Source organism: Hyperoodon ampullatus (assembly GCF_949752795.1).
Source record: "Hyperoodon ampullatus genome assembly, chromosome: 2".
NCBI classification, from domain to species: Eukaryota; Metazoa; Chordata; class Mammalia; order Artiodactyla; family Ziphiidae; genus Hyperoodon; species Hyperoodon ampullatus.
Window position 1 is genome coordinate 107,708,635 of NC_136915.1, and position 27,681 is coordinate 107,736,315.

General features: G+C 38.4%; 1 protein-coding gene across 2 annotated transcripts in view; it reads left to right on the top strand.

Annotated features, from left to right (window-relative positions):
• Nucleotides 1-27,681, top strand: part of LOC307047842 (flavin-containing monooxygenase 5-like) — a gene marked incomplete at both ends in the record, with an annotated part of 38,901 nt that overhangs the window by 4,505 nt on the left and 6,715 nt on the right. Inside the window, 7 exons of one of the 2 annotated variants that reach the window (XM_079696544.1) lie at nt 6,269-6,457; nt 8,384-8,546; nt 10,114-10,256; nt 13,382-13,581; nt 17,296-17,648; nt 23,511-23,583; nt 24,744-25,089. In XM_079696544.1, coding sequence (XP_079552670.1) covers nt 6,269-6,457; nt 8,384-8,546; nt 10,114-10,256; nt 13,382-13,581; nt 17,296-17,648; nt 23,511-23,583; nt 24,744-25,089 — 1,467 coding nt within the window. Of the gene's footprint in view, nt 1-6,268; nt 6,458-8,383; nt 8,547-10,113; nt 10,257-13,381; nt 13,582-17,295; nt 17,649-23,510; nt 23,584-24,743; nt 25,090-27,681 lie in introns of those variants that run through there. The other variant, XM_079696543.1, reaches the window with a different exon arrangement.

Here is a 27,681-nt window from a genome sequence, read left to right on the forward strand (position 1 = left end):
GGTTTCTGTTGACACACAATAACACTTTGTTGTCTTAATTACTTGAAAAAGAATACAAATATATGATTATTGTCACAGGGGTAAGATCTGTGATTCATTTAGCTCAGTGACCCCAACACAGCTGCTGTGGAAAGCATGGCTCTACTCTTTGTACTAAACTTTCAACCCTTGGGAAACAGGGACAGACTTGTATTTTTTCGCATTAATATAGTGTTTTTATTACAGAAGGACTTTAGAAATATCTACTGAATGAATGAATGAAGTCGAATTTAATAGTTAGGAATGTGTCTACCCCTGCCCCCTCAAACATCTTGGTTCCAAAAGGACCCTACCACTCATTAATTTAATTTTTTTGAAAAAACGTGCTATGTACAAACAACATGTTTAAATAAACTTTGAATTTTAGAACTGTGTTAGATTTACAGAATTATTAAGAAGATACTACAGAGTTCCCATATACTGCATGCCCAGCTATCATTAACATCTTACATTAGTATGATACATTTGTCCTAATTAACGAACCAGTATTGATACATTATTATTAGTTGAAGTCCATGCTTTATTCAGATTTACTTAGGGTTTTTTTCCTGACGGCCTTTTCCTGTTCCAGGAGTTCCCGTCCAGAACACCACATTGCATGCAGTTGTCATGTCTCCTTAGGCTCCTCTTGGCTGTGACAATTTCTCAGACTTTCCTTGTTTTTCATGACCCTGACAGTTTTGAGGATTACTGGTTAGGTATTGTATAGAATGTCCCTCAACTGGGATTTGTCTCATGTTTTCATCATGGTTAGACTGGGGTTATGAATTTTGGGGAGGAAGGCCTTAAAGGTAGGGTCTGTTCTCATCACATCATATCAATGGTAAACACTATCAAACTTATCACACCGATTGATGTTAACCTTGACGACCTGGCTTGAGATGGTGTTTATGAGGGTTTGCCACTGTAAAGTTGCTCTTTTTTTTCTCCCTTGTCATACAATAATCTTTGCAAGAAAGTCACTAGGCACAGTCCACACTTAAGGACAAAGTTGGCTATTCTAGGCCTTTTTACTTTCCACATATATTTTATATATATTTTTTATTTATTATTTATTTGGTTGCACCGGGTCTTAGTTGCGGCATGCATGTGGGATCTAGTTCCCTGACCAGGGATTGAACCCGGGCCCCCTGAATTGGGAGCTTGTGGTCTTAGCCACTGCACCACCAGGGAAGTCCCCCACATATATTTTAGAATCAGTTTGTCAATATCTACAAAATAGCTAGCTGGGATGTTGATTGGGATTGTGTTGAATCTTCAGATCAAGTTGGGAAAACTGACATCTTAACAATACTGAATCTTCCAATCTATGAGCACAGCATATCTTTCCATTTATTTATATCTTTGATTTTCTTCTTCTGTGTTTTATGGTATCTACATATAAGTCTCATACATATTTTGTTAGATTTTTTACCTAAGCACTTAATTTGGGGGGAGTGTTATTATAAATGGTACTGTTTTTTTAATTTCAGAGTCCAATTTTTCATTTCTGGTATATAGGAAAGTAAGTGACTTTTGTATATTAACCTTGTATCTTGCAACCCTGCTATAATTGCTTATTAGTTCCAGGAATTTTTTTTTTTAATTTTTGAGATTTTCTACACAGACAGTCATATCATCTGTGAATAAAAATCATATTATATTGGGCTTCCCTGGTGGCGCAGTGGTTGAGAGTCTGCCTGCCGATGCAGGGAACACGGGTTCGTGCCCCGGTCCGGGAAGATCCCACATGCGGCGAAGCGGCTGGGCCTGTGAGCCATGGCCACTGAGCCTGTGCTCCGCCACGGGAGAGGCCACAACAGTGAGAGGCCCGTGTAGCGCAAAAAAAAAAAAAAAAAAAAAAATCATTTTATTTATTCCTTCCCAGGCTGTATACTTTTATTTCCATTTCTTATCTTATTATATTAGTTAGGATTTCTAGTGCAGTGTTGAACAGAAGTTGTAAGAGAGTATATCCTTGCCTTGTTCTCAATTTTATGGGGGGGAAATTGTCCATTTTCTCACTATTAAGTATGCTGTTAGCTGCAGGTATTTTGTAGATGTTCTTTATTAAATTGAAGATGTTTCCCTCTATTCCTTGTTTGTTGAAGTTTTTTTTATCATCAAGGTGTAGTATAAACAACATTTCTACAAAAATAAAAGAAAAAATCCTACCTCCTTAATAAATCAATTTGTTTTTCCTACTTTCAAGTTTTATTGATTTAAAATAAATAAAATATACTCATATAACAGGGGAGAGATTGTACAATGTATAATTATATAGACATTGATAGACATAGGTATACAATTGCCCTAGGCATACATAATATTATATATTTGGTGATTAGAATGTGATCTTAATTTTGTAATATTACTTTTTCCGCTTAAAGTTATATCATAGGCCATTTTCAGTGTTCCTATACAGATTTCAAAATCATAGTTTTAAGTATCTCCAAATTCAATCTCTATAATTCACTCATTAATTCATTTCGAAGCATTTATTAAGCATCCACTATATATGAGGTACTGTTTTGATGACAGAGATGCAAAAAATAAGACACAAATCCTATTTTCGGGTACCTTACAGTCATAGAAACAAATGCAGAATATTGTGTGTTCTAATTTGCTTTGATGGCAATCTGAGCAGAGAGTTTTGGCAGCTTGGAGGTTGAATGGGGCATTTGACTCAGTGGAGAGAACAAGAAATACTTCACCAAAGAAATGACATTTGGTGATGCAAGAGGGAAGGGATATGGGAACAGATGTATATGTATAACTGATTCACTTTGTTATAAAGCAGAAACTAATACACCATTGTGAAGCAATTACACTCCAATAAAGTTGTAAAAAAAAAAAGAAATGACATTTGATGTGACTCTTGAATGATAGATAGGAATTTTCCAAATGAAGATGCAGTAGTATAGTGTTACAAAAGTTTAAAGTTGTGAAAGAGTCTGGAATGTTTCAACAACAATTTAATGACTCAGAAGCTTGAAGTTAACTGAGGAGAGCACTAAATGAAGATAAAAAATAGACTGGGATAGATTGCGAAATATGCTGAGTTTCAAAATAGGAAATTTGGTTTTCCAAATGCAATCAGTTGAAGCCATTAAGCAGTGGGTTGACAGGATCTGCTTTGAGTTTAGCAGGATACTTAAGGAGTGGTGTGAAACGTAAATTCTGTATCATATTGAGATACCATAATTTACTAAACCCTTTTCCTACTGGGGTAGGGAGGAATTTTAAGTGGTTTATAATTAATAGCTATTTTAAATACTATAAAATGAGTATATCTATGCATTTGATTTTATGTTATTTTGCAATTTTCCTTACAGCAAATTTTTGTGAATAAGATAAAAATATCTTACTCAACTGTTTTTGCAATGAATTTTGATGTATTTCATTAGTTTGTTATGCATTTTGTGAAATTTATTTCCTTTTTCTATATGTACCTTTCTCAGTATAATTCAATGTACATCTATTAAATATCTACTAAGTGCTATTTATAATTTTATATGCTGTGGGAAAGATCATGAATACAAGTCAAGGGGCCTACAATCTAGTTGGAGAGATAAAGAATAGACTCCAAGACATTATGGAGGTCTTTGAATCCTAAGTTGAAAAATATAAACTAGAGAAAATGGGGCAGCATCTAAAACTTTAATTAGGGCAGAGATACAACCATACCCTAGAAAGAACACTTTGGTTGAAATAGGTAGGATAGATTAGAAAGAGACCTGTGGAAACATTATTAGCAGCCAAAGGGAACGAGATCTTGAAGTATGGGGCAGAGAAATGGGAATGATCTATTCAGGATTCTGAAACTGAAAAATTCTTCTCTAAAAATGGGAGGAAAATCATCTCTAATATGGGCAAAACCAATGAACACTCTCATTTGTGGCCATTTAATGTTCAGTAATATCCATATATCTTTTTCTGGAATAAAAAGAGAAGAGGGGGTCCAAATTGGTTAAGGTAATTTTCCATAATCAAAACAATTTTTTAAAATTCTAGTAGAGTTGAAAAGTCATCATTTATGATATCTCAGTGAGAGGCTAAACATAACAATCTGAGTGGCTATGGCTTTATTTTATGTGATCAATACAGCACCCCCATGGGGTAGTTATTAGAAGTTTTTGAGGAAGCAAAGAAGATAACCTTGATGGGGAAAGAACAATGAACTGGGGTTTAATGTCAGCTAAGCAATGCTTCTCTGCTTTCAGATGCGTCTGAAACTCTTGAGGATTTTGTTAAAAGACAGGTTCCAATTCAGTAGGTCTGGGGTGGGGGCTGAGATTCTGCATTTCTAACAATCTCCCAAGTGATGCCCTGCTGCTAGTCCACAGATCCTACTTTAGATAGCAAGGATCTGGAGCAGTGCTCCTCAAAATTGCAGTGAATTTTGTTGGGCATTAAATGGTTCTGAGACCAATTCCAGTGTGTGTATGTGGGTGGCGGGTGGTCCCCAGACACCAGCAAACAATTCTCAAACACTAACAGGATGTCCAAGAATTCAACTCAATTCTGATCCCTATCTACCCAGAGACAGTGTCAGATTCCACAGATTGAGGGCTCAGTCCTACAAGACTGCACCCTCGACTCCACTTGAGACACCAGTCATAAGCCCTGGTTATTACCTGGGCTTCTGAACAACCAGCTACAGATTGGAGGTTCCAACGACCCCCTCCTTGAATTTGGACTTCAGTTGCCATTCTCAAGTCCAGGTTGTTACCTATACTTCTGACCAACTGACTATAAATCAGAAATTCCCACGAACCCCTCCCCCCCCATTGTGTTTGATTAATTTGCTAGAGCAGATCCAGAATACAGGAAACCCATTTATTCACTAGGTAACTGGTTTGTTATAAAAGAATATAATTTAGGAACAGGCAAATGAAAGAGGTACATAGGGAAAAGGACACTGAGCTTCCATGCCCTCTCCAGGCACACCACTCTCCCCTAGTCTCTTCGGTTCACCATCCTGGGAGCTCCCTGAACCCCACTCTTTTGGATTTTTACGGAGGCTTTATGACATAGGCATGATTGATTAAATCATTGGGCATTGCTATTGATTCAACTTCCAGCCCCTGTCGCCTCCCCAGAGGTCAGGGGATAGGCAACTGAAAGTTACAACCCTCTAATCACAGGGTTTGCTCCATTGGTAACCAGCCCACATCCTTAGTTGCTTTCTAAAGGTCACCATATTAACATAATAAAAGACACTTCCTATCACTCTCAACAGTTAGGAAATTAGGAGAGTATTGGGAGCTCTGAGACAGGGACTGTGGAGAAAGACCATATATGAGAAATATATTTTGACCATCTGGATAACCAAATATATATTTCCTATAAATCATAGTATTGCAGGCATTTAGCTTATTTCATTTTTATGTTAAAATAATGCTGTCATTAACATCCTTTAACATAAATCTTTGTCTACAATGCTGAATCTTTCTTTAAAAGGCTAGGTTGCAAGGGTTTCATATTCTTGCCACATTGCTGTCCAGAAAACATTGTACTAAGATCTCATTTCACCTCATTTTTGCTAACACTGAGTAATTGTCTTTGTAATTTAGTAAAAACGAGGTAAAATGGGAACACATAGTGGACAGAATGTAAGTTAGTACAGTGTTTCCTGGAGAACAATGTGGCAAGTGTATGAAACTCTTGAAACTTCCCTAGGCTTTGAAATATATATACTATTTAAAAGACTATTACTCAGATGGGCAGTTCTCACTTGGAGTCAATCAGGTGACAGCTGGAACAGGACGTGTGCTATGACCTCTCTGCTCACATATTTAGAACATCAGCTGGGATAACTAGAACTTCTTGGGGCTGGCTGCACATCTCTCTATCCCAAACATGCTCTTCATGTGGCTAGCTCGGGCTTCCTCACAGGATGGTGGTCTCAGGGTAGCTGTACTTCTTACGTAGCTGCTGACTTCCACCAGAGCAAGCTTTCTAAGAGACTCGGGCAGAAACTGCAAGACTACTTATCACTTAGTCTTGGAAGTCATTCAGTATCATCCCAACTGCATGCTGTTGGTCAAAAGCAAGTCATAAAGACAACTTAGATTCAAGGGGAAGAGACTGCACGAGGGCACAAATACTGGGAGATGTGAAGGGTTGTGGGGAGGGGACTTTTTTTAATTGGCATTTCTTTCAGAAAACATTTTCAAATGTTTGTTGGCTGTTTATAAACCATGACCTTAATTCTCAAGTTGCTATGAATGCTTTTTATTTACTGCAGGAAGAACCTGAAGAAGGAAGGGCCAGTATTTACAAGTCAGTGATCATCAACACTTCTAAGGAGATGATGTGCTTCAGTGACTATCCCATCCCAGATCACTATCCTAACTTCATGCACAACTCCCAGGTCCTGGAGTATTTCAGGATGTATGCCAAAGAATTTGACCTTCTAAAGTACATTCGATTTAAGGTAGGGAATTTCGTGGGTATCTCTGTGTTCTGAGTTGTTTGTCAAGTAAATGAATAACTGGTCTTATTTACCAGTGCTTAGATTGGTTTGATATGCTCATGTATCTATCCTATCCAGACTCCACTCTGTGTCTTCTCTGTGTCTCAAAATATTCATAGAAAGGTCCCTCTTCTATGTATTTTGACTTCAGATCCAGGAAGCCACCTTCATTTCATTGCCTTCATTCTATATCATTTGATTACAATAAAACAATGAGGGGAACTGACAGGTATGGGATCTTTAAAACCTTCTGTTTTCACAACTTGCTGCTTAGCCCTTTTGTACTTTGTGAAGTGCTTTCCAGTGCATTATTTATGTGATCACAACAACCCAGTGAAGGAGGTATTGAAAAGTTATGAGGAAGCAAAAAAGTTAACTCTGGTGTAGAGGGAGGAACACTGAGGTGGGAAACAAAAACTTGAGTTCTAGTCTTTGCTCTACCACTAATCAACTTGTGACTTCAGACAAGTAAGTTCCTCAAAGTTGGTGTGTCTTAAGTTTATTTGTAAAACAAGATGATTGTACTAGATCACTTCATTGGTTCCTTCCTGCTGTAGAGTCTTCCGTGATATTCCTATCATTCTAAACCATGACCATAAAAGAATCAATACTTCTGACAGCTGGCAAAAAGCCCAAATCTTCTACCTTCTGATCATTCTACTAAATCATGACCCTTTCTCTTTAAAAACAAATTTAAAATGGCAATATCCAGTGACGGCTTCCAAAGTCAGTCATTTACAGCCTAGTGGTGCTTCTCTTCACTTCTTTAAACACTTATTGAACAGGTTTGTTACCATAATAAGCAGTGAAGACACAAAAGCAAAAAAAAAATTAGTGATATCACAGTCTAGTTATAGAGATAGAAAAATGAGAAATTTCATTGTAAACATAATTATTAAAAATGAAGAGTTAGTGATAAATGCCACTGAAATCTATACATTGCAGCTCAGAAGAGGGTTGCTTAACCCATCAGGCACCAAGGAAGTTTTCTTAGAGGAGATAATACCAAGCTAAATGTTGAAGGGTGAGTATCTCCAAATGGAGAAAGAATAAAAGGATGATCCAGGCAGAAGCACCAGCCTGTGTAAAAGTAAGAACATGATAGAGAAGAACAACAAATAGTATAGGATGGCTCGGGTATACAAGAGGGGTATCTCTATTAGTCAACCAAGACATTATGGTCATAAACCCTAGAAGCACATAGAACACATTCTTAATATTTCCTTAACCTGGGTAGAGTAACCCATATTTATTATTATTTTTTAAAGCAAAAAATTGTGCCACTGACTATCCCACCTCACACCTCTTTTCTTTATAGTTACTTGTAAAATGGGCATTTATGGGAGTCAAAGAGAGGTTCATTTATGTAAAATATGAGCCACTGAGATGTTTTTCTACTCTGTTAGGAAAGGGAGCCCTCTAGCTCAGTCACAAGTTTAAGGCCAGGCAGTGAGAACAGGACTTGAGGTAAGAAGGCATCAGAGGGTCTCAGGATGTCTGGGGGTATGGGGAGGAATAGGCATTTAGTGCATGGAGTGTCTCAGAAGCACAAGAGAAGCCCAAACTTTATTCAAGTATCACATTGCCTTAGGCTATGGTCCAAGAGAACTAGTAATTTGCACTTTCCTAGAAGAAGAGGAGAGTGCAGCATTAGTCTGCCAACTCTGTTTTATTTAGCTTGCCTCATGGAAGCTTTCTCACTCTGACCACAGCCCCAAACAAAAAAGTTCTGATTTGTGGAGTATGAAAATCAAATATCCCTGTATGAGGCCTGTTATGTGGTATCAGCCATTTGTGTAACCCTCTGCAAGGAGAGTCCTGTCAGGGAAAATGTCCACTATATTGACTGTGGTTATAGTCCCCTGTGGCTATCCCTTTTCTTTTTAGACCACCGTGTGCAGTGTGAAGAAGCAGCCTGATTTCTCCACTTCAGGCCAATGGGAGGTGGTCACGGAATCTGAAGGGGAAAAGGAGGTGAATGTCTTTGATGGAGTTATGGTTTGCACTGGCCATCACACCAATGCTCACTTACCCTTGGAAAGCTTCCCTGGTAAGTAGCCTACAAGGAAGGAAGACACTTGAAATATGCCTGTGACCTGATCCCTAAAGAATGGGAGGATTGTTGTCTGAGTGATTCCTATCTTGGGATGAAATAAGGCTTATCCTAATTCTGCATATTCTCCCGAAAGGTGATGGGATAACTTGTATTAATGCTATTTAGGAGGTAGAGATAACAGTAATTTGGGGGACTAGAGGAAAATTAGAAGGCTCTATATTTAGTTTCACAATAATTTTAGTTTTTTTAAGGATAAAGGTTGATCTGCATTAGATTGAATGAGGGATTTTTTCTTTTTTAATTTTTATTGGAGTATAGTTGATTAATAATGTTGTGTTAGTTTCTGCTGTACAGCAAAGTGAGTCAGTTATTCATATAAATATATCCACTCTTTTTTAGATTCTCTTCTCATATAGGTCATTACAGAGTACTGAGAAGAGTTCCCTGTGCTATACAGTAGGTACTTATCTGTTACCTATTTTATATATAGTAGTGTGTATATGTCAATCCCAGTCTACCAGTTAATCCCTCCCCCACACCTTTCCCCCCTGGTAACCATAAGTTTGTTTTCTACATCTGTGAGTGTATTTCTGTTTTTTAAATAAGTTCATTTGTACCATTTGTTTTAGATTCCACATATAAGCGATATCATATGATATTTGTCTTTTTCTGACTTACTTCACTCAGTATGACAATCTCTAGGTCCATCCATGTTGCTGCAAATGACATTATTTCATTCTTTTTTATGGCTGAGTAATATTCCATTGTATATATTTACCACATCTTCTTTAACCTGAATGAGGGCTTTTTTAGCAATCGAGGAAATAAACAGAAATATTGAGTTTCTAAGGAAGAAAATAAATCTTAAAGAAAGAGTTTAATTACAGTCTTTGGCCTGGATTTTCATTCTGAGAGGAAAAAAGCACTCTATGTATAGTTTAGAGTATATAAGAACATATATACTCCAATTGGAATAGAAGTAGGTATTTACAGATGATGAAAAGAGGGGGTGGGGGATGGGCAAAATAGGTGAAGGGGATTAAGAAATGGAAGCTACCAGGTATAAAATAAATCAGCCACAGGGTTGTAATATACAGCACGAGGAATATAATCAAAAGACTGTAATATCGTAATAACTTTGTATGTTGCATAATCTATATAAATATCAAGTTACTATGTTGTACATCAGAAACTGATATAATATTATAAGTCAACTACACTTCAATTAAAAAAAAATAAAGAGGATGAAAAGACAAAAGAGAATGGAGGTTTTTGGAAGCAGTTTGGATTTGTGAGTCCACAGGTCTAAAATACTAACAGATCCTGAGTTCAGCAGACTACTTATAATAAGGAAATCACAAGGTTCCACTCTGAGGCTATGGGAAAAGAAAACAGGCAAAAATATTCAGAAAGGCAAGAATGCACCTGAGTAAAAGGAGAACATACAGAGAATGTATGTTCTCTCATAAACTCTACACACTGCAAAAAAAAAAAAAAGAATGATTTAACAAATGATATCAGATAAACCATCACCCAGTAATAATTTTCCCTTCTCTTGCAGGAATTGAGAAGTTCAAAGGACAGTACTTCCATACTCGAGATTATAAGAATCCAGAGAGTTTAACTGGAAAGAGAGTCATTATAATTGGCATTGGGAATTCTGGAAGCGATCTGGCAGTGGAAATTAGCCACACAGCCAAGCAGGTTTGAATTAGTATATTATTTACTTTGCTTCACCAAGGAAGCTGCAGGTGGACCCAACAGAGTATGGCTACCTGCACACAGCCCAAAAGTGCCAATGGCAAATGCAGGGCTTGGTTTCACTGCCTCAGTTGGCAACATTTTGATTGATGATGTGATGGAGCCAAGGTTACAAGTTAGATTCCCATCATTCATTTGGCCTCACACTAAGGAATTTAGTCATGACCACAAACTGTGCTCATAATCTCACTCAGCTGTCTCTTCAGAGTGTGCCTCTGGCTCTTAAGAAGACCAAGTGATTGCTGGGAGAGCTTGTTAGAATGCAGCATTCAGAGTGTGGATCACCTGTTGGCCAGCAGAAGTGCTATGCTCTTAACTGAAGGAAAGTGTACTCAGTCATTGAAAGCTTTTCACTCACAGGATGTTTGGGGAATTTTCCTCTTCACTCTTCTTCACTCCCCAAATGGAAAACAGAAGCATTCTAATCCTTCTAAAGACAACATGGATATCAGTATGAAAAGCATCCACATTGTAGCACATGCAAGCAGCTCTCCCCATCCTTTGCATACAATTAGGTAACACAGAATAACATTTACTCTAAAGGAATTTCTATGTCCTTGACGTTTTTTGGTTTCCTTGTTTTGTTTTTTGTATCATAGATTTTTAAAAAAAATAAATTTATTTATTTTAGTATTTATTTATTTATTTATTTTGGCTGCGTTGGGTCTTTGCTGCTGTGCTCGGGCTTTCTCTCTAGTTGCGGTGAGCGGGGGCTACTCTTTGTTGCAGTGTGCAGGCTTCTCATTTCAGTGTCTTCTCTTGTTGTGGAGCACGAGCTCTAGCCGCCTGGGCTTCAGTAGCTGTGGCACGTGGACTCAGTAGTTGTGGCCCACGGGCTTAGTTGCTCCGTGGCATGTGGGATCTTCCCGGACCAGGGCTCGAACCCGTGTCCCCTGCATTGGCAGGCGGATTCTTAAACACTGGGCCACCAGGGAAACCCTGTATCATAGCTTTTGAACTGGGAAAAAAGTATCTTCATTATAAATTCCTAGAAACAGACATCATTAATATATTTTGTTATTCATGTCTTTATTGAATCATAATTTTGTTGGCAATAGGTAAATGCCTGGTAGTCCTTCAGTAAATTTAATTAAGCTGTGCTTCTCCACAAATTGTTTTTAAATTATTTTAAAAAATAGAAGTTTAGGGCTTCCCTGGTGGCGCAGTGGTTGAGAGTCCGCCTGCCGATGCAGGGGACACGGGTTCATGCCCCAGTCCGGGAAGATCCCACATGCCATGGAGCGGCTAGGCCCGTGAGCCATGGCTGCCGAGCCTGCGCGTCCGGAGCCTGTGCTCCGCAACGGGAGAGGCCACAACAGTGAGAGGCCCGCGTACTGAAAAAAAAAAAAAAAATAGAAGTTTGATGCCACAACTTTGTTAAATGAACTTTACCCACAAACTCCATTCAATAGCACTTCCCAGGTCTATCTCCATCTATCCCCACAAAACTGATTTCATATATTACTCCATGAATTAATTCAACAAGTATTTATTAGGAAATAGGTATATAAACAATAAAGGGTATGGGTGCTATGATAAAAGAATGTACAAGGTGTGTGGTGGGGACCAAAGGCATGAGCTTTCTTTAACACCATTGGCTTGTTAAATGGTTAGTTATAGAGGAGCTGAGCCTTACAAGCACTTAGGAATTGTAAATTGCCAAAGTACAAGGCAGCAAGAGCTGGTGGAGGTAAGGTGGTTGTGTCTGAGAAAGCTTTGTGACATATGTATTTTTGTCACTATTTTGTACATAGAGAACTTTTTAACTAAAACTCTGAGCATTTACATTACTCATAACCTATATTTAAAAAGTTATATAGACTGCACACAAAACCATTTGATTTCTAGGACCACGCAGGCTCTTTCAATTGTGACACATAAAAGTGCTTATTTATGATAGCGGTTAAGGTCACCATCAGTGAGAATATATGTATGAAGTACATGATTATCCCTCTGTAGACAGGTCACCTTTTAACATGAAGTGTTAGACAAAACACCATAAAACAATGTACTTATATAGCTTACAACCCGGGAAACTATCTCCAGAGAGTTTTATAATATAGAGAAAGTGATGCTTTTGCCAGGTAGTTGAATACCAAACTTTTATCAGCTCTGAATGTGGACTTTAGCCAGCAGATAACACAGAAAGACAGACCAGCTCCCTGTTGTTCTACTTGCAATCTTCAGTTTTTCCCTTAAATAATCGATGAAACATTACTTAAGCACAGGCTTTGGAGTCAGTCAGACTTAGGTCGGAAATTCAGCTCTACCACTTAGTGCTATATGACCTCAGGCAAGTTATTCATCCTCTCCATGCTTCTCATCCATAAGAAGGACATAACAATACCTACCTTAAGAGGTTGTTGTACTGATTAAATAAAAATATAGATAAAGGACCTAGTACAGTGACTTACAGGTTACAATTCTCAATAAAAGGAAGTGATGCTGATGATAGGTTGGGGACTAAAGGATGTATATGCTCTACCTCCCACCTTGGAGAAAACACATTTGGAAAGATAAAAAATAAGAATATATAATGTTAAATATCAATATAAATAAGTTTTTTGTAATAATGTAAACAATGTCAAAGGCAAAATAAAGACTGAAGGTTTTGGATTAATGATGTCCAGTTGCTTTCAGCTTTACTGCTCCATCATTTTAAATGAGTTGGACAGGTGACAAGTGCTAGAGAAGTTCAGGAGATGGAGAGAAAATTATTAGCCAGAACGGTCCGTAGTGTCTTCATGGAGGAGGGAGACTTGATCTGGATCTTAAAAATGAATAGGCTTTGGAGAATGAAGGGGATAAGGAGGCATAATGACATTAAACAGAAATGCACTGGTAGTTCAGAGCAAGACATAGTCTTGGTCAGTGACTACACCAATTTAATTGTAAGCTTAGTGTTTGAGAAGAAAATGGCAGGAAATTTAAAAATATATATATTGCCAGGGAATAAAAAGCCAGACTAATGAGTTTAAACTTCATCTTGAAGAAACTGGTTTCCCATTCCTTCAGAGAAATGAGTCAGAGAATGGCAAAAACAAACATTTTTTTTCCCCATGCCTCAGGTTTTCCTTAGCACCAGAAGAGGGGCTTGGATTTTCAATCGTGTCGGAGACTATGGATATCCTTTTGATGTGTTGTTGACTTCTCGATTTCAATATTTTATGAAGAAGATTTGTGGTCAATCATTAGCAAATATATTTTTGGAAAAAAAGATGAACCAAAGGTTTGATCATGAAATGTTTGGCCTGAAGCCTAAACACAGGTATGTTCCCAGGCGGGGAGGTGGGCAGTAACAGCCAAGGCAAAGAATAAGGACTGTTCACATAGGCTAATAGTAGGGTTACCTCTATGTTTACATTAAGCAAGTCCACAGAATCTGAGATTAGATTTCTACCTTTCCCCCACAGAAGTCCAAGATCTACTGGCCTGTAATTTTCAGGCTGTAATTCTCCTTGGCATTAACCACTTTTATTATTTCCTGAGGTACCAGTTCTTTTTACATGATGCCCAATAGCAAAACAAAATGGTAATAGAGGGCAGGGCATCATTCATTCATTCATCCAACAAACTGAGCATCTGTTATGAGCCAAGCGTTATACTGGCATGAGAATACTGAGACTAAAGACCTAGTAGTAATACTAATAGTAATGATAGCACCCTACCTTTTTGAGGACTTAATATAAGACAAGCGCAGTGCTAAATGAGTTACATGCATTATCTCATTTAATCCTCACAGCAGCCCTATAGGTTGGTACTATTTTGATCTCCATTTTGCAAATATAAAAATTGACACTTAGAGAACCTAATTTGCCCAAGATCACACAAGTAATAAATGACAGACTGGAGAAATGGATATTTCCTTTAATACTCTAACAAGAAAAGAGACAATAGAATATGATAAAGAAATGCATGGAGTCCTGTGAGAGTATGAAGGATAGGAGTCCTCACACAGCCTACAAGGTAGACTGTGATAGCATTTCCAAAGGCTGATTTTAAATGCTGTTTTCACTTCCGACTTTTATTTTATTTTATTTTTCATAAATTTATTTATTTATTTTTGGCTGCGTTGGGTCTTTGTTGCTGCACGTGGGTTTTCTCTACCTGTGGTGAACAGGTGTTACTCTTTGTTATGGTACTTGGGCTTATCACGGTGGCTTCTCTTGTTGCGGAGCATGGGCTCTAGGCGCTCAGGCTCCAGTAGTTGTGGCATGCAGGCTCAGCAGTTGTGGCTCACGTGCTTCAGAGCGCAGGCTCAGTAGTTGTGGTGCACGTGCTTAGTTTCTCCACAGCATATGGGATCTTCCCGGACCTGAACTCGAACCTGTGTCCCCTGTATTGTCAGGTGGATTCTTAACCACTGCGCCAACAGGGAGTCCAATGTTTAGGTTTACTTGCTATAAAATAGTAAGTACAAAAAGCACCCATATACCCTTCACTTAGATTCACTTATTATTCACAGTTTACTATATTTGCTTTCTCTCTCTCCCCCTCTCTGGAGATAGATAGATCCGTACATATATGGCATCCATATATACATACATGTATTCATACATTTTTTTTTCTGAACGATTCGAGAGTAAGCTGCAGTCAGTAAGACATTTTACCCTACATTCTTTAGCATATATTGCCTAAGAAAAAGGGCATTCTTCTACATAAACATAATTATCACACTTAGTAAATTTAACATTGATAAAAATACCATTACCTAATATATTGCATATTCAAATTTCCAAAATTGTTTCAATAATATTGTAGCTTTTTAAAATTATTAGCCATGTCGTGTGGCTTATGTGCAGAGTCCTAACCATTGGACTGCCAGGGAATTACCTGTAGCTTTTTTATTTTTAAATCCAAGATCCTGTCAGGTATTACACCATTGCATTTAGTTGTCATATTTCTTTAATCTCTCAGTCTGAAATAATTCTCTCTTTTTTTGACATGGATTTTTTTAAAGAATTGAAGCCATTTATTTTGCAGAAAGTCTCTAAATTTGGACTTTCATAGTTGTTCTTCCTCTATTTAGGTTAAACAATTTTGGTGTGAATACTCATGTTGTGCCTTCTTGGTGGATCACATCAGGGGCTGTATGATAGCAGTTTATTGCATATTAATGATGTAAAATTTGATCACTTGGACTAGGTGGTATCTACTAGGTTTCTTTACTGTAAAGATATTTTTTCCTTTGAAATTAATTAGTGGGGTGATATTTTGAGACTGTGTCTGCCAACAACCTTTCAGGCATTTATTTCACCCAATTATGGAAACTATAGCATCCATAACTTTGGTGATCACAAAATATATTGAGGTTATATGGAATATAGAAGAGAGTCAAACAAGTAGGGTAAGGAAGTAGCATTCTAATTATAAATACAAGGTCTTGGAATAGCAAAAAATACATTATGCTCTGAGACCTGCACATAGTTTGGTTTGGCTGGACTACAGGCAAAGATGGAAGAGTGACTGAGTACATCTCCTGGTTCACTGGGCAGATATATGAAAATGTTTGTATGCTCTGCTAAATAAAACGTTTAGAATGAAGACATCCCAGAGCCACTGAAAGATTTTAAGCAGGTGAGTGACATAATAATAAATACATTTTGGAACAATCACTCCAAAAATGATGTAGAAGATAGATTGAAAGGGGATGGAGCAGGAGGCCCTAGAGACAGCTGTAATGGCCCAGGTGAAACAGCACAAGTAAAACTATTCTGGGGGTGTTAAGCGGAGAAAGCGTGGCCTTGGTGACCAGATGTAAGACTCACAGTTTTGTGGCTTGGGCAACAATGTGGATGGTGCTACTGTTAGTGAAAAGGAGTAAGTTTGGAGAGAAAGATGAAATGATGAGGTTGGAATGAGAACAGAATCTGTACCTAAAGGTTTGCGTCAAAGAATTACTAAATGCAGCAAACCAATAATACTGTTTAAACATATCTTGTTCCTAAGAAGAGGCCAGCTCTGTCTGAACATGATGGGCTGAGGATTCTCAGAGCCTGTTAACACAGGATCCAAGGATTCACACTGTTTTAGAAAGGTCTAAGATTCTGCACCTTATCCTATGTTATTTAGAGGAAACACTACTTACCATGCCTAGAGTATCTCAAGGGAGTTCATGACTAAACATTTTGATATAAATCCTAAAATCCTAGGCTGTGTGACCTTGGGCAAGCCACTTAACTTCTTTAGGCCTCAGTTTCCTCATCTATAAAACCTGGATAATGACAACTGTCCTGCTTCCTTCGTTGGGTTTGCATGAGACTCAAATACGTTAATGTATGTAAAAACAGTTTATAACTGTAAGTCACTATACACATGCAATTTATTATACCTTTTGGAAAATGATGGTCCAAGCCTAGCTCTTGGGCCTTTGAAGCGGAAAAGAGACTCAACAGAATGCTGATAGTCCAGTTCTGCAGATTTCTTGACATATGGGTAGAAGTTACTAGACTGTAGCCTTATCATATCACTGAGAAAATTATTAGTCCTTGAGAAAACATGCATGTACTCTGCAAATAAAACAATCCTTCCCTCACTTCTCCAATAGCTTCTCTTTCAATGCCATCCAGGGTTCAACTTTTTTTTTTTTTTTTTTTGCGGTATGCGGGCCTCTCACTGTTGTGGCCTCTACCGTTGTGGAGCACAGGCTCCGGACGTGCAGGCTCAGCAGCCATTGTTCACGGGCCTAGCCCGGGCACGTGGGATCTTCCTGGACCAGGGCACGAACCCGTGTGCCCTGCATCGGCAGGCAGACTCTCAACCACTGCGCCACCAGGGAAGCCCCAGGGTCCAACTTTTACTCTGAGATCCTTATCTTTATCAAGCTGATATACATTAGACCTTTCCCAAATTTCATGAATAAAGGGAGACTACTGACATATTCATTAACCACCTCAATCAAAATATAATTTTATTTACATGGCAATGATCTCTCTCTCTCTCATGATCTCTCTCGTTTTTCCTTCTTTATCATCTTTCACAGAGCTCTGAGTCAGCAACCAACCATAAATGATGATCTGCCAAACTGTATAATTTCTGGCTTGGTGAAGGTGAAAACAAATGTGAAGGAATTCACAGAGACAGCGGCCATATTTGACGATGGCTCCAGGGAGGATGACATTGATGCTGTTATCTTTGCTACAGGCTATAGCTTTGCCTTTCCTTTTGTTGAAGATTCTGTCAAAGTAGTCAAAAACAAGATATCTCTGTATAAAAAGGTCTTCCCTCCTAACCTAGAAAAGCCAACTCTTGCAATCATAGGCTTGATCCAGCCCTTGGGTGCCATTATGCCCATTTCAGAGCTCCAAGGACGCTGGGTCACTCAAGTATTTAAAGGTAAGTGACCATGCAAGATGACTACCTAATTACTTAGTGGTTTGTTTAATTATGTTTATGTTCTTGCTTATAAATAGCTGAGACAGTATGTATGATTGTAACAGTGCCTGGCACAAAATTAGTGCTCAAAAATTAATTTTTGAGGAAATATAAAGAAGTAACTTATAATCACGGACGTATAGCAGAATCTCCTAGGAAGTTTCCCCAAAACAGACATGCTTTTCCTGATGGTGTTTATTTAATAAGTCTGGTGTGGGACTGACATAAGAGTGCTGAGAAAATGTTTCCCAGGTGATTCCAATGTGCACTCCATATTAAAATCCACTCATCTAGATTTTACACAACTGATACATATTTGTGAAGGAAAAGAATTTAATCTTCTTTCATTATAGTTAGAGAAATTCACATATAGAAGTACTGTGATTTCATTTCAGACAAAAATTAAGAGCTGGTTAAAGACTAGTCCAGAATGAAGAAGATTCAGCCACTCAAAGTCTTACTTCCCCCCCTTTATGTTCCCTCTTTCAGAAAGTTTTGGCTAGGAAAACATGAGAAAAAACTTTGGGGCTGGGGATAGTAGGCTCAATATGAATCAGCAGAATGATGTGGCTTCCAAAAGACTTAACTATATCTGGCATCATTAAAAAACTATAATGTCCTGGAATTTACAGCTGTTCTTCCCTGAACTGGTGAGACCATACCCACAGACATTTTAAAAATGAATCTGGAGTACATTAAAAGGAGAGAGACAAGAGTGGTTAAGGGGTTTGAAAATGTGCCATTTGAAGTACAACTAAAGGAGCTGGAGAGGTTTGGCCTGGAGAGGATAAGATTTAGGGGAGATATGGAAGTTCCCTTCAGATACCTGAAGAGATGCCCCATGGCAGAAGGTTTTATATATTTGCTTAGTATCACTTCTAAGGGTTGAACCAGAACCAAGGAGTGAAATTTTGAGGCTTTGCACAATATTAGCTTAACATTAAAAATAAACTTTGACCAGGCCAGTATGGAGTAGACTCAAGCCTCAGAATAGGGAGAAATCAAATGACTTTTAAGGTTCCTTCTAACAAAGAAGTTCTTTGTACCATTACTAATGTTTAATTAGAACTATTCAAAGTTCTTGTTGAGGGACTTCCCTGGTGGTCCAGTGGCTAAGACTCCACATCCCCAATGCAGGGGGCCTGGGTTTGATCCCTGGCCAGTGAACTAGATCTCACATGCCTCAACTAAAGATCCAGCATGCTGCAAAGAGGATCCTGCGTGCCACATCTGAGACCTGGCACAGCCAGGTAAATAAATAAATATGTTTTTAAAGAGTTCTTATTGAAATTACAGATTCTTTTTACCTATTGAAGATCCTCATGACAGCAGAGGAAAAAAAAGCAATGATGTTAGAGTTGATAGATAAAAAACTTTTCCAAATTTCCCCAAAGTTCTTTCATTTCTTTTTTTTTTTTTTTTTTAATTTTTTGGCTGTGCAGTGCTGCATGTGGGAATCATAGTTCCCCAACCAGGGGTCGAACCCATGCCCCCTGCAGTGGAGGCATGGAGTCTTAACCACTGGACTGCCAGGGAAGTACCAAAGTTATTTTCATTTCTTAATTCCTTTTAATTCTATCCAGTAGATTATGTACTCCTTGAGCGCTGGACCAGCAATCCAATGCAAGTAACCCATTAAGTTGGCTTAATTCCAGTCATATAAAGTGGATCTTTTAATTGGGTCAATTAAGTAAGAGGAAAAAGTTGCATTAAAATAGGCCACAGCATCTTGTACACTTTGAACAATTGAGACTCTTTTCCAGGACCAAGTTAACCACTGAGAGGATTAGGGAAAATGAGTATTTGGAAGATTCCGCATTATGGCTATGGGATTAGGGGATCTTAGGGGAAATGCACAAAAAGCCCAGTTTCCTCTGCTAGCAAATCTTAGTGCTAATCCCTCTAGCTTTCTTCTAACACTTGGAAGGAAGGAATCATCAGAGAATCCTTATAACTTTATCAAGTTTCCAAAAGGAACCCTGAGTTTTTTGTTCTACTCTCTGCTTACCAAATCCTTGCTTTCTCATCTCTGAACTCTGCTTTCACTGTGCCAATTTTAAGACTTTAGAATCAGCTAGTTTCTCCCATTCTTTCACACCTGCCCAACTCAGCCTGTCCTCTTCCCTGGTCTGTCCTTTACCCACCAAGCCACATTTCCCTTCTTCCTTTGTCCTCTAGGATTACTGTTCTCTTGTCAAGAAAATATTCCACCCTTTTCTAGAACACTGAACCCACTTGCTTGCCTTGACAGAAATCTAGTTTTCTTTTGTATCATTTGTAGCCCTCTCAAGAGCCCTTGCAAGTGTTCCCCTTTCATTTAGTAACTTTCTTCCCTTGCAAACCGTATGAAATGATACCAATTCTCTGGATCACAAGGAAGCATTATGTCATAGCATGGCATTCAAGTTCCTCCACAAATTGGATACAGGCTGCTTTCTCAGGCCCACCTTTCATTAGTCTTTACCATCCATCCTACAATCTTCTAGATGCACTGAATGACTTACCCACTATGCAGCAAACACAGCAGGTACTCTTATACCCTGTGCCTTTGCTTCTGCTGTTCTCTCTGCCTGGTATGCCTCCCCTTTACTCATTATTTGTGTGGAAAAAGCCTATTTATTTCCTCCCTTTCTTTGTAGTATATTGAAAGCTCTTTAAATAAAAGAATCATGTTTATTTGCCTTTGTTTTCCAAGTCTAGACCAGTGCCTAGCACATGGGAGGTAGCTAATACATCTCTATTCAATGACTGCGAGTTTAGTTTTGGAGGTTTTTTAAACTCTATAGTAGAAAGTTCTTATCTGAGGATCTCAGCTTATGAACTACCTTCTCAATTTCCAGTCATGGTAAAAGGCTGGACTGGACTGGACTGAAAGAGCAGAATGGCAGCCACACCTCCTTCTCTTGTAACATTATCTTTACACTAAACGTGCAGGGACTAGTCAGGACTACATAAATACAATCTGCCTTAGGCCTGAGAGCCGACTGAAAGACTTAGTTCCACAGAGTTATAATTCAGGCTCATCCCATTTGAACCTTGTCTTGGAACGCTTAGGAAATCTCTGAACTTCAGTTCCACACTGTTGTTTTTGTTTTTGTTTTTGTTTTTGCGGTACGCGGAACTCTCACTGTCGTTGCCTCTCCCGTTGCGGAGCACAGGCTCCGGACGCGCAGGCTCAGAGGCCATGGCTCACGGGCCCAGCCGCTCCACGGCATGTGGGATCTTCCCGGACCGGGGCACGAACCCGTGTCCCCTGCATCGGCAGGCGGACTCTCAACCACTACACCACCAGGGAAGCCCTCCACACTGTTTTTCAACAACATTCTTCAGCTAACATTTACTGGCCTCTTAGTATATGCCAGACCCTCTGCTAGGTGCTGGAGATGCAAATATGACCAAACAGAAAATTCCTATCTCTACGGAACTCAGAGTCAAGCAAGGAAGACAGACAAGTAAACAGACATTCAATGTGTTCATTCATTCAGCAGATATTTACTATATCCTAAACAAGGGTCAGATAACAATGTAGAGGAGCTGGCTATGGGAGCAGAAAGGAATAAGTACCCAATTCTCCCTACAACTGCAAATACACTGTAAAAAATAAGAGTTTACTAAAAGGACAAGGCCATCTTGACCATAACAGAGAAGAGAAAAATTAGTAATATTTATACAAAGTTAGAGAAAATGACAAAATAAACCAAGTCCTGAGAACTATAAGGAGTTCAGAATTCTGGAAAATAAAGTATTATAGGAATTAAAGAAAATGAAGCTGGAGATATTTATAGAAACAAAACCAAGAAAAATCCTTAGGTGCCATGCAAGAAGTTCACATTCAATGTAGGCAACAGAAAACAATTGAAGGATTAACTGGGAGAAGGAGAGTCAAATCAGATTTGTAATTCAAAAGATGTGTTAGGGGGAAATGAAATGGGAAATAGGTCAGTTGCGAGCCTGTGACAAAGGTCCAAGAAAGGCGTAATGAGGGCTTTAAACTAAGGTAAAGGAATACAAGGAGACAAATTTGAATGAAATTTCATTGGTGAATTTGAAAAGATTTGGATGGAATATATGTTGGAGATGAAAGCGAGAAAAAGAATCTGCTCAGGGGCTATGGCCATTGATGTAAACTGGTAATATAAGAGGAGGAGCAAGATAGGAAGGAGGGAGATACATATGGTAAAAATGACATGTGCCTGAACGAGGAAACACTGCAACAACAGTATCAATGAATTAAGAACTGCACCACCGGATACAGTACACATCTTTATAATTCCTATCTATTTACCTATCTAATTTATAGTGATTTTTTGTTTGATTGGGTTTTGGTTTGGTTTTGTTTTTTGGATGAATTGGCTGCGTCACAGGCAAGAAATGACCTCCTCTTCCATAATGTTTCTACTTAAGAGAAGTAAAAATTACGGTGGTTCTATGAGAAATAATTGGGAAATCAACTCTCAAACTGTGTTTCATGAGCATCTTAAGACCTGTGATTAACTTCAAATGAAGCATTTCAGTGATTCCTCATTGAGTTATGAACATACGTAATAATTCCCAAGGCTAAAATGAAAAGAACACATGGCAAAACACAAAAGGTTATTTCTTGAGTGTTGAATTTGAGTCTCATGTTTTAAGAGGGACACACCAGGATAGTTACTAGAGTGTGCCCAGAAAAAGGCAACCAGTGGGGCAGAGAACGTGAAACCTGTTATATGGGGAACTGTTAAGGCTTTAAGGCTGATAATGAAAAGACTTAAAGAAGTTATGACAGTTGTTATCAAATGGTTCAAACACTGTCATTTGTTAATACTAGACTCCTTGGTCCCAGAAGGCAGAGCTAAGTCCACTGGTGCCAGTTGCATGGAGCCAGGTTCTGGGGTCAATGAAAAGAATAATGTTCCAGCAAGTAGAGCAGCCAAACAATTAAATCATCTCCTCAGGTGATGAGATCCCCATCACCAGAGATATTTAAGGAGGAATGAGATAACCACTTGAGAGTATTTGTAGAGAGAAGGATTGTATTAGGTAAGATATATTCCCATTCTAAAATTACACGTTCCAGAATATTGTGGAGTAACACTTTAGAGTTGGGTGTGGCTAAAGTTTTCTACATGGCATAGTGCCTGTAATTCTGGGCATAAAGCTAATCATTTAAATTGAGAGTTGGCTATGTCAACTTAAATACTATTCTACCTTTGTCTAGCCATGTTCTTGGTGTTAAATTCCTGCTACTGGAACTGTTCATTGGTGCTTAAATTTATCTGTTAAGATTGGATATTATGAGTTGCCCTTGACCTTACCCTCACTCTCAGTAAATAAAAAAATTTAGAAGGTAAGGCTTATCTTCCATGGAACTGTAGGCATACAACAGGACTGAGAGTTTACTTTTACTTCCTTCTCCCTGTGGTATAAAGCCTCTTTGTTAATAAGAGTACAAGTACAGGTGTGTTTCCCATATTCCCCCCACCCTTTTACTTTGCACCTCATTTTCCATATACTTTTAAGGCCATTTATCATTTCCTCATGTCCATATTTCATTTCCCAATTGAAAGACTATGTTAGGGAGGAGGCAGGTATTGGTTGGGAAGCAGATCAGGAGAAATATCTTCCAAAGACAAAGTAGAAAAGAGTAAGATACTGAGGTTAATATGATTATATTCTGGTGGTGGTAGGCTAAGGTGATCAAGTGTAGGTGTAACCTCCTTGGTACAGACAAATAGCCTGTATTCCTTTGGATTTTCCATAGCATGGTAATTGTTAATAGGATTAGTGTTCATACTGAGGTAATTTTAATTTTACACTTAAAATTTTGATTTTTCTCTTTAGGGATAAAGACATTGCCCTCACAAAATGAAATGATAAAAGAAATAGCTAAGGTTCGAGAGGATATGGCCAAAAGGTAAGAATTCTCCTAGGAAGATAGGTGGTTATTTTTTCCCACTTCTTTCTTAATAAGAGCAGTGTTGTACTGTATTTATTGTCCTCATGTCTGTTTAAGGATTTAGATTATATTTTGGAGGAAAAGGAAATAATAGTTTGTGACAATAGAATAGAGAAATACCACCAAGTGGTTTGAATATGGATGGGAAAGGAGAGAAAAGCTTAAGAACATTCTATGTTTAGGGCCTAAAAGAAAAGTCAAGTAGGAAAAAGCACATGGAGAGAAAACCAGGTATATTATTTTGGCAAGGATTACATGAAGGGATATTAGAGCTGCCAGAGAAAGGAAAGGCAGTGATGAATTAATGAGAGGTAGATATGGTTAAATTACAAATCTGTAGGTAGATTTACAAATCTGCAGAGGCCACTTTGCTGGCTGTCATGTGACAGTGTACTTAGGGCACAGTGGCTCTTGGTATGAGTAATCTATAGGATCTGGGAAGGTGGTACCATCAGCCAATATTTTAGTGCTTGGGTGCTCACATTTAGCAATCTGAATTTCAGAACTTGTGTTTATTCACTTGGTGATCTTTACTTGAACAAAGTCAATGTTGATGAAGTTCCTAAATTTTTTGTGGAAAAGTCAGAGGCACAATCATCCCATGCCCAAAGACGTGGTTTTCTTCAATTGATTATACCAGCATAACTCTCCCTTCTGCAAGGAGGAGAAAGACATTTTTTATTTAACCCTGATACCCTTTCTAGGTGCTTTCCTATTTTCCTCCTTCCTTTCACTGCTAAACTCCTACAATATATAATCTACATTACATATATTGACTTGTAATACTTTCCTCTTTGTTCTCAGCTTATCTATTTCTTCCACATCCTTCAAGGACTTATCATAGCTCGATTTTAACTACCCTCTTCTACATTTCTATTTAGGAGTCTAATACCACATGATTTACCAAAAGTCTTACATTCTTCTCTGTTTCATGTGTATCTATCTTATCTAGTCCAGTGGACTATAAGGCCCTTAAGGATAGAGACAGTGTCTTTCTTCTCTATTTTCTACAGCTCCTAGCCCAATATTGAGGCGAGAGCAGACAGATAGAAAGCATTGATTAATTGATGGATTGACTGAATTGTTAATAGGCATGGCTTCTGTCTCCTCTGCTTCAGGTATGTGGACAGCCAACGCCATACCATTCAGGGAGACTATATAGATACCATGGATGAGCTTGCTGATCTGGTGGGCGTCAGGCCCAATCTGCTGTCCCTGGCCTTCACTGACCCCAAACTGTCATTACAGTTATTTTGGGGACCCTGTACTTCAATCCAGTATCGGCTACAGGGCCCTGGAAAGTGGGATGGAGCTCGAAAAGCTATCCTCACCACAGAAGATCGTATCAGGAAGCCGCTAATGACAAGAGTAACTGAAAGCAACAATCCCACAACTTCAACAATAACAGTGGCCAGGTTTATGCTGGCTGTGGCTTTCTTTGCTATAATTATGACCTATTTTTAGCTGTTCCATTGTCATTGTCCCAGTTTTTTTGAAAGCTGGATCTGGAGATGCCTTTAGAACCTGACAAGATTGAACAACTCTCAGCTTCACATTGCCCAGAAATCTACTTTTATTTCTCTTTCCAAAGCATTAATCCTTTTTCCTCTTTTCCCTACAGTGAAATCTCAGCTTTTCATTTGTACTGACTTGCCTCCCTTACTCTTATGACCCATCACTTTTTCCTTCCAGTAATTCCTGGACTGTGAGCTCAGGTACTCTGTTAGTCATCTTTGTTTGTCCTTAGCAGAGTTCCTGACATGTGGTAGGCACTTTCTTTTCTTTTTATTTTTTTACATCTTTATTGGAGTATAAATGCTTTACAATATTGTGTTCGTTTCTGCTGTACAACAAAGTGAGCCAGCTATATGTATACATATATCCCCATATCCCCTCCCTCTTCAGCTTCCCTCCTACCCTCCCTATCCCACCCCTCTAGGTTATCACAAAGCATCGAGCTGATCTCCCTGTGCTATGCAGCAGCTTCCCACTAGCCATCCATTTTACATCTGGTAGTGTATATACGTCAATGCTGCTCTCTCACTTCATCTCAGCTTCCCCTTCCCCCCCGTGTCCTCAAGTCCGTTCTCTAAGTCTGCGTCTTTATTCCTGCCCTGCCCCTAGGTTCATCTGTACCGCTTTTTAAAATTGCATATATATGCGTTAGCATATGGTATTTGTTTTTCTCTTTCTGACTTACTTCACTCAGTATGACAGATTCTAGGTCCATGCACCTCAGCACAAATAACTCAATTTCGTTCCTTTTTATGCCTGAGTAATATTCCAATATATATATATGTGCCACATCTTCTTTATCAATTCATCTGTTAATGGACACTTAGGTTGGTTCCATGTCCTGGCTATTGTAAATAGAGCTGCAATGAACATTGTGGTACATGACTATTTTTGAATTATGGTTTTCTCAGGGTATATGCCCAGTAGTGGCTTGCTGGGTCATATGGTAGTTCTATTTGTAGTTTTTTAAGGAACCTACATACTGTTCTCAATAGTGGCTCTATCAATTTACATTCCCACCAACAGTGCAAGAGGGTTCCCTTTTCTCCACACCCTCTCCAGCATTTATTGTTAATAGATTTTTTGCTGATGGCCATTCTGACCAGTGTGAGGTGATACCTCATTTTGGTTTTGATTTGCATTTCTCTAATGATTAGTAACATTGAGCATATTTTCATGTATTTGTTAGCTATCTGTATGTCTTCTTTGGAGAAATATCTATTTAGGTCTTCTGCCCATTTTTGGATTGGGTTTTTTGTTTTTATGATATTGAGCTGCATGAGCTGATGGTATATTTTGGAGATTAATCCTTTGTCAGTTGCTTCATTTGCAAATATTTTCTCACATTCTGAGGGTTGTCTTTTCATCTTGTTTATGCTTTCCTTTGCTGTGCAAAAGCTTTTAAGTTTCATTAGGTCCCATTTGTTTATTTTTGTTTTTATTTCCCTTATTCTAGGAGGTGGGTCAAAAAGGATCTTGCTGTGATTTATATCATAGAGTGTTCTCCCTATGTTTTCCTCTAAGCGTTTTATAGTGTCTGGCATTACATTTAGGTCTTTAATACATTTTGAGTTTATTTTTGTATCTGGAGTTAGGGTGTGTTCTAATTTCATTCTTTTACATGTAGCTGTCCAGTTCTCCCAGCACCACTTATTGAAGAGGCTGTGTTTTCTCCATTGTATATTCTTGTCTCCTTTATCAAAGACAAGGTGACCCTATGTGTGTGGGTTTATTTCTGGGCTTTCTATTCTGTTCTATTGATCTATATTTCTGTTCTTGTGCCAGTACCATACTATCTTGATTACTGTAGCTTTGTAGTATAGTCTGAAGCCAGGGAGCCCGATTCCTCCAGTTCTGTTTTTCTTTCTCAAGATTGCTTTGGCTATTTGGGGTCTTTTGTGTTTCCATATAAAATTGTGGAATTTTTTGTTCTAGTTGTGTGAAAAATGCCACTGGTAATTTGATAAGGATTGCATTGAATCTGTGGATTCCTTTGGATAGTATAGTCATTTTCACAATATTGATTCTTCCAATCCAGAAGCATGGTATACCTCTCCATCTGTTTATGTTATCTTTGATTTCTTTCATCAGTGTTTTATAGTTTTCTGGGTACAGGTCTTTTGCCTCCTGAGGTAGGTTTATTCCTAGGTATTTTATTTTTTTGTTGTTGCGATGGTAAATCAGATTGTTTCCTCAATTTCTCTTTCTGATCTTTTGTTGTTAGTGTATAGGAGTGTAAGAGATTTCTGTGCATTAATTTTGTATCCTGCAACCTTACCAAATTCACTGATTAGCTCCAGTAGTTTTCTGGTGACATCTTTAGGATTTTCTACTTATAGTATCATGTCATCGGCAAACAGTCACAGTTTTAATTCTTTTCCAATTTGTATGCCTTTTATTTCTTTTTCTTCTCTGATTGCCATGGCTAGGACTTCCAATACTATGTTGAATAATAGTGGCAAGAGTGGACATCCTTGTCTTGTTTCTGATCTTAGAGGAAATGCTTTCAGTTTTTCACCATTGAGAATGATGTTTGCTGTG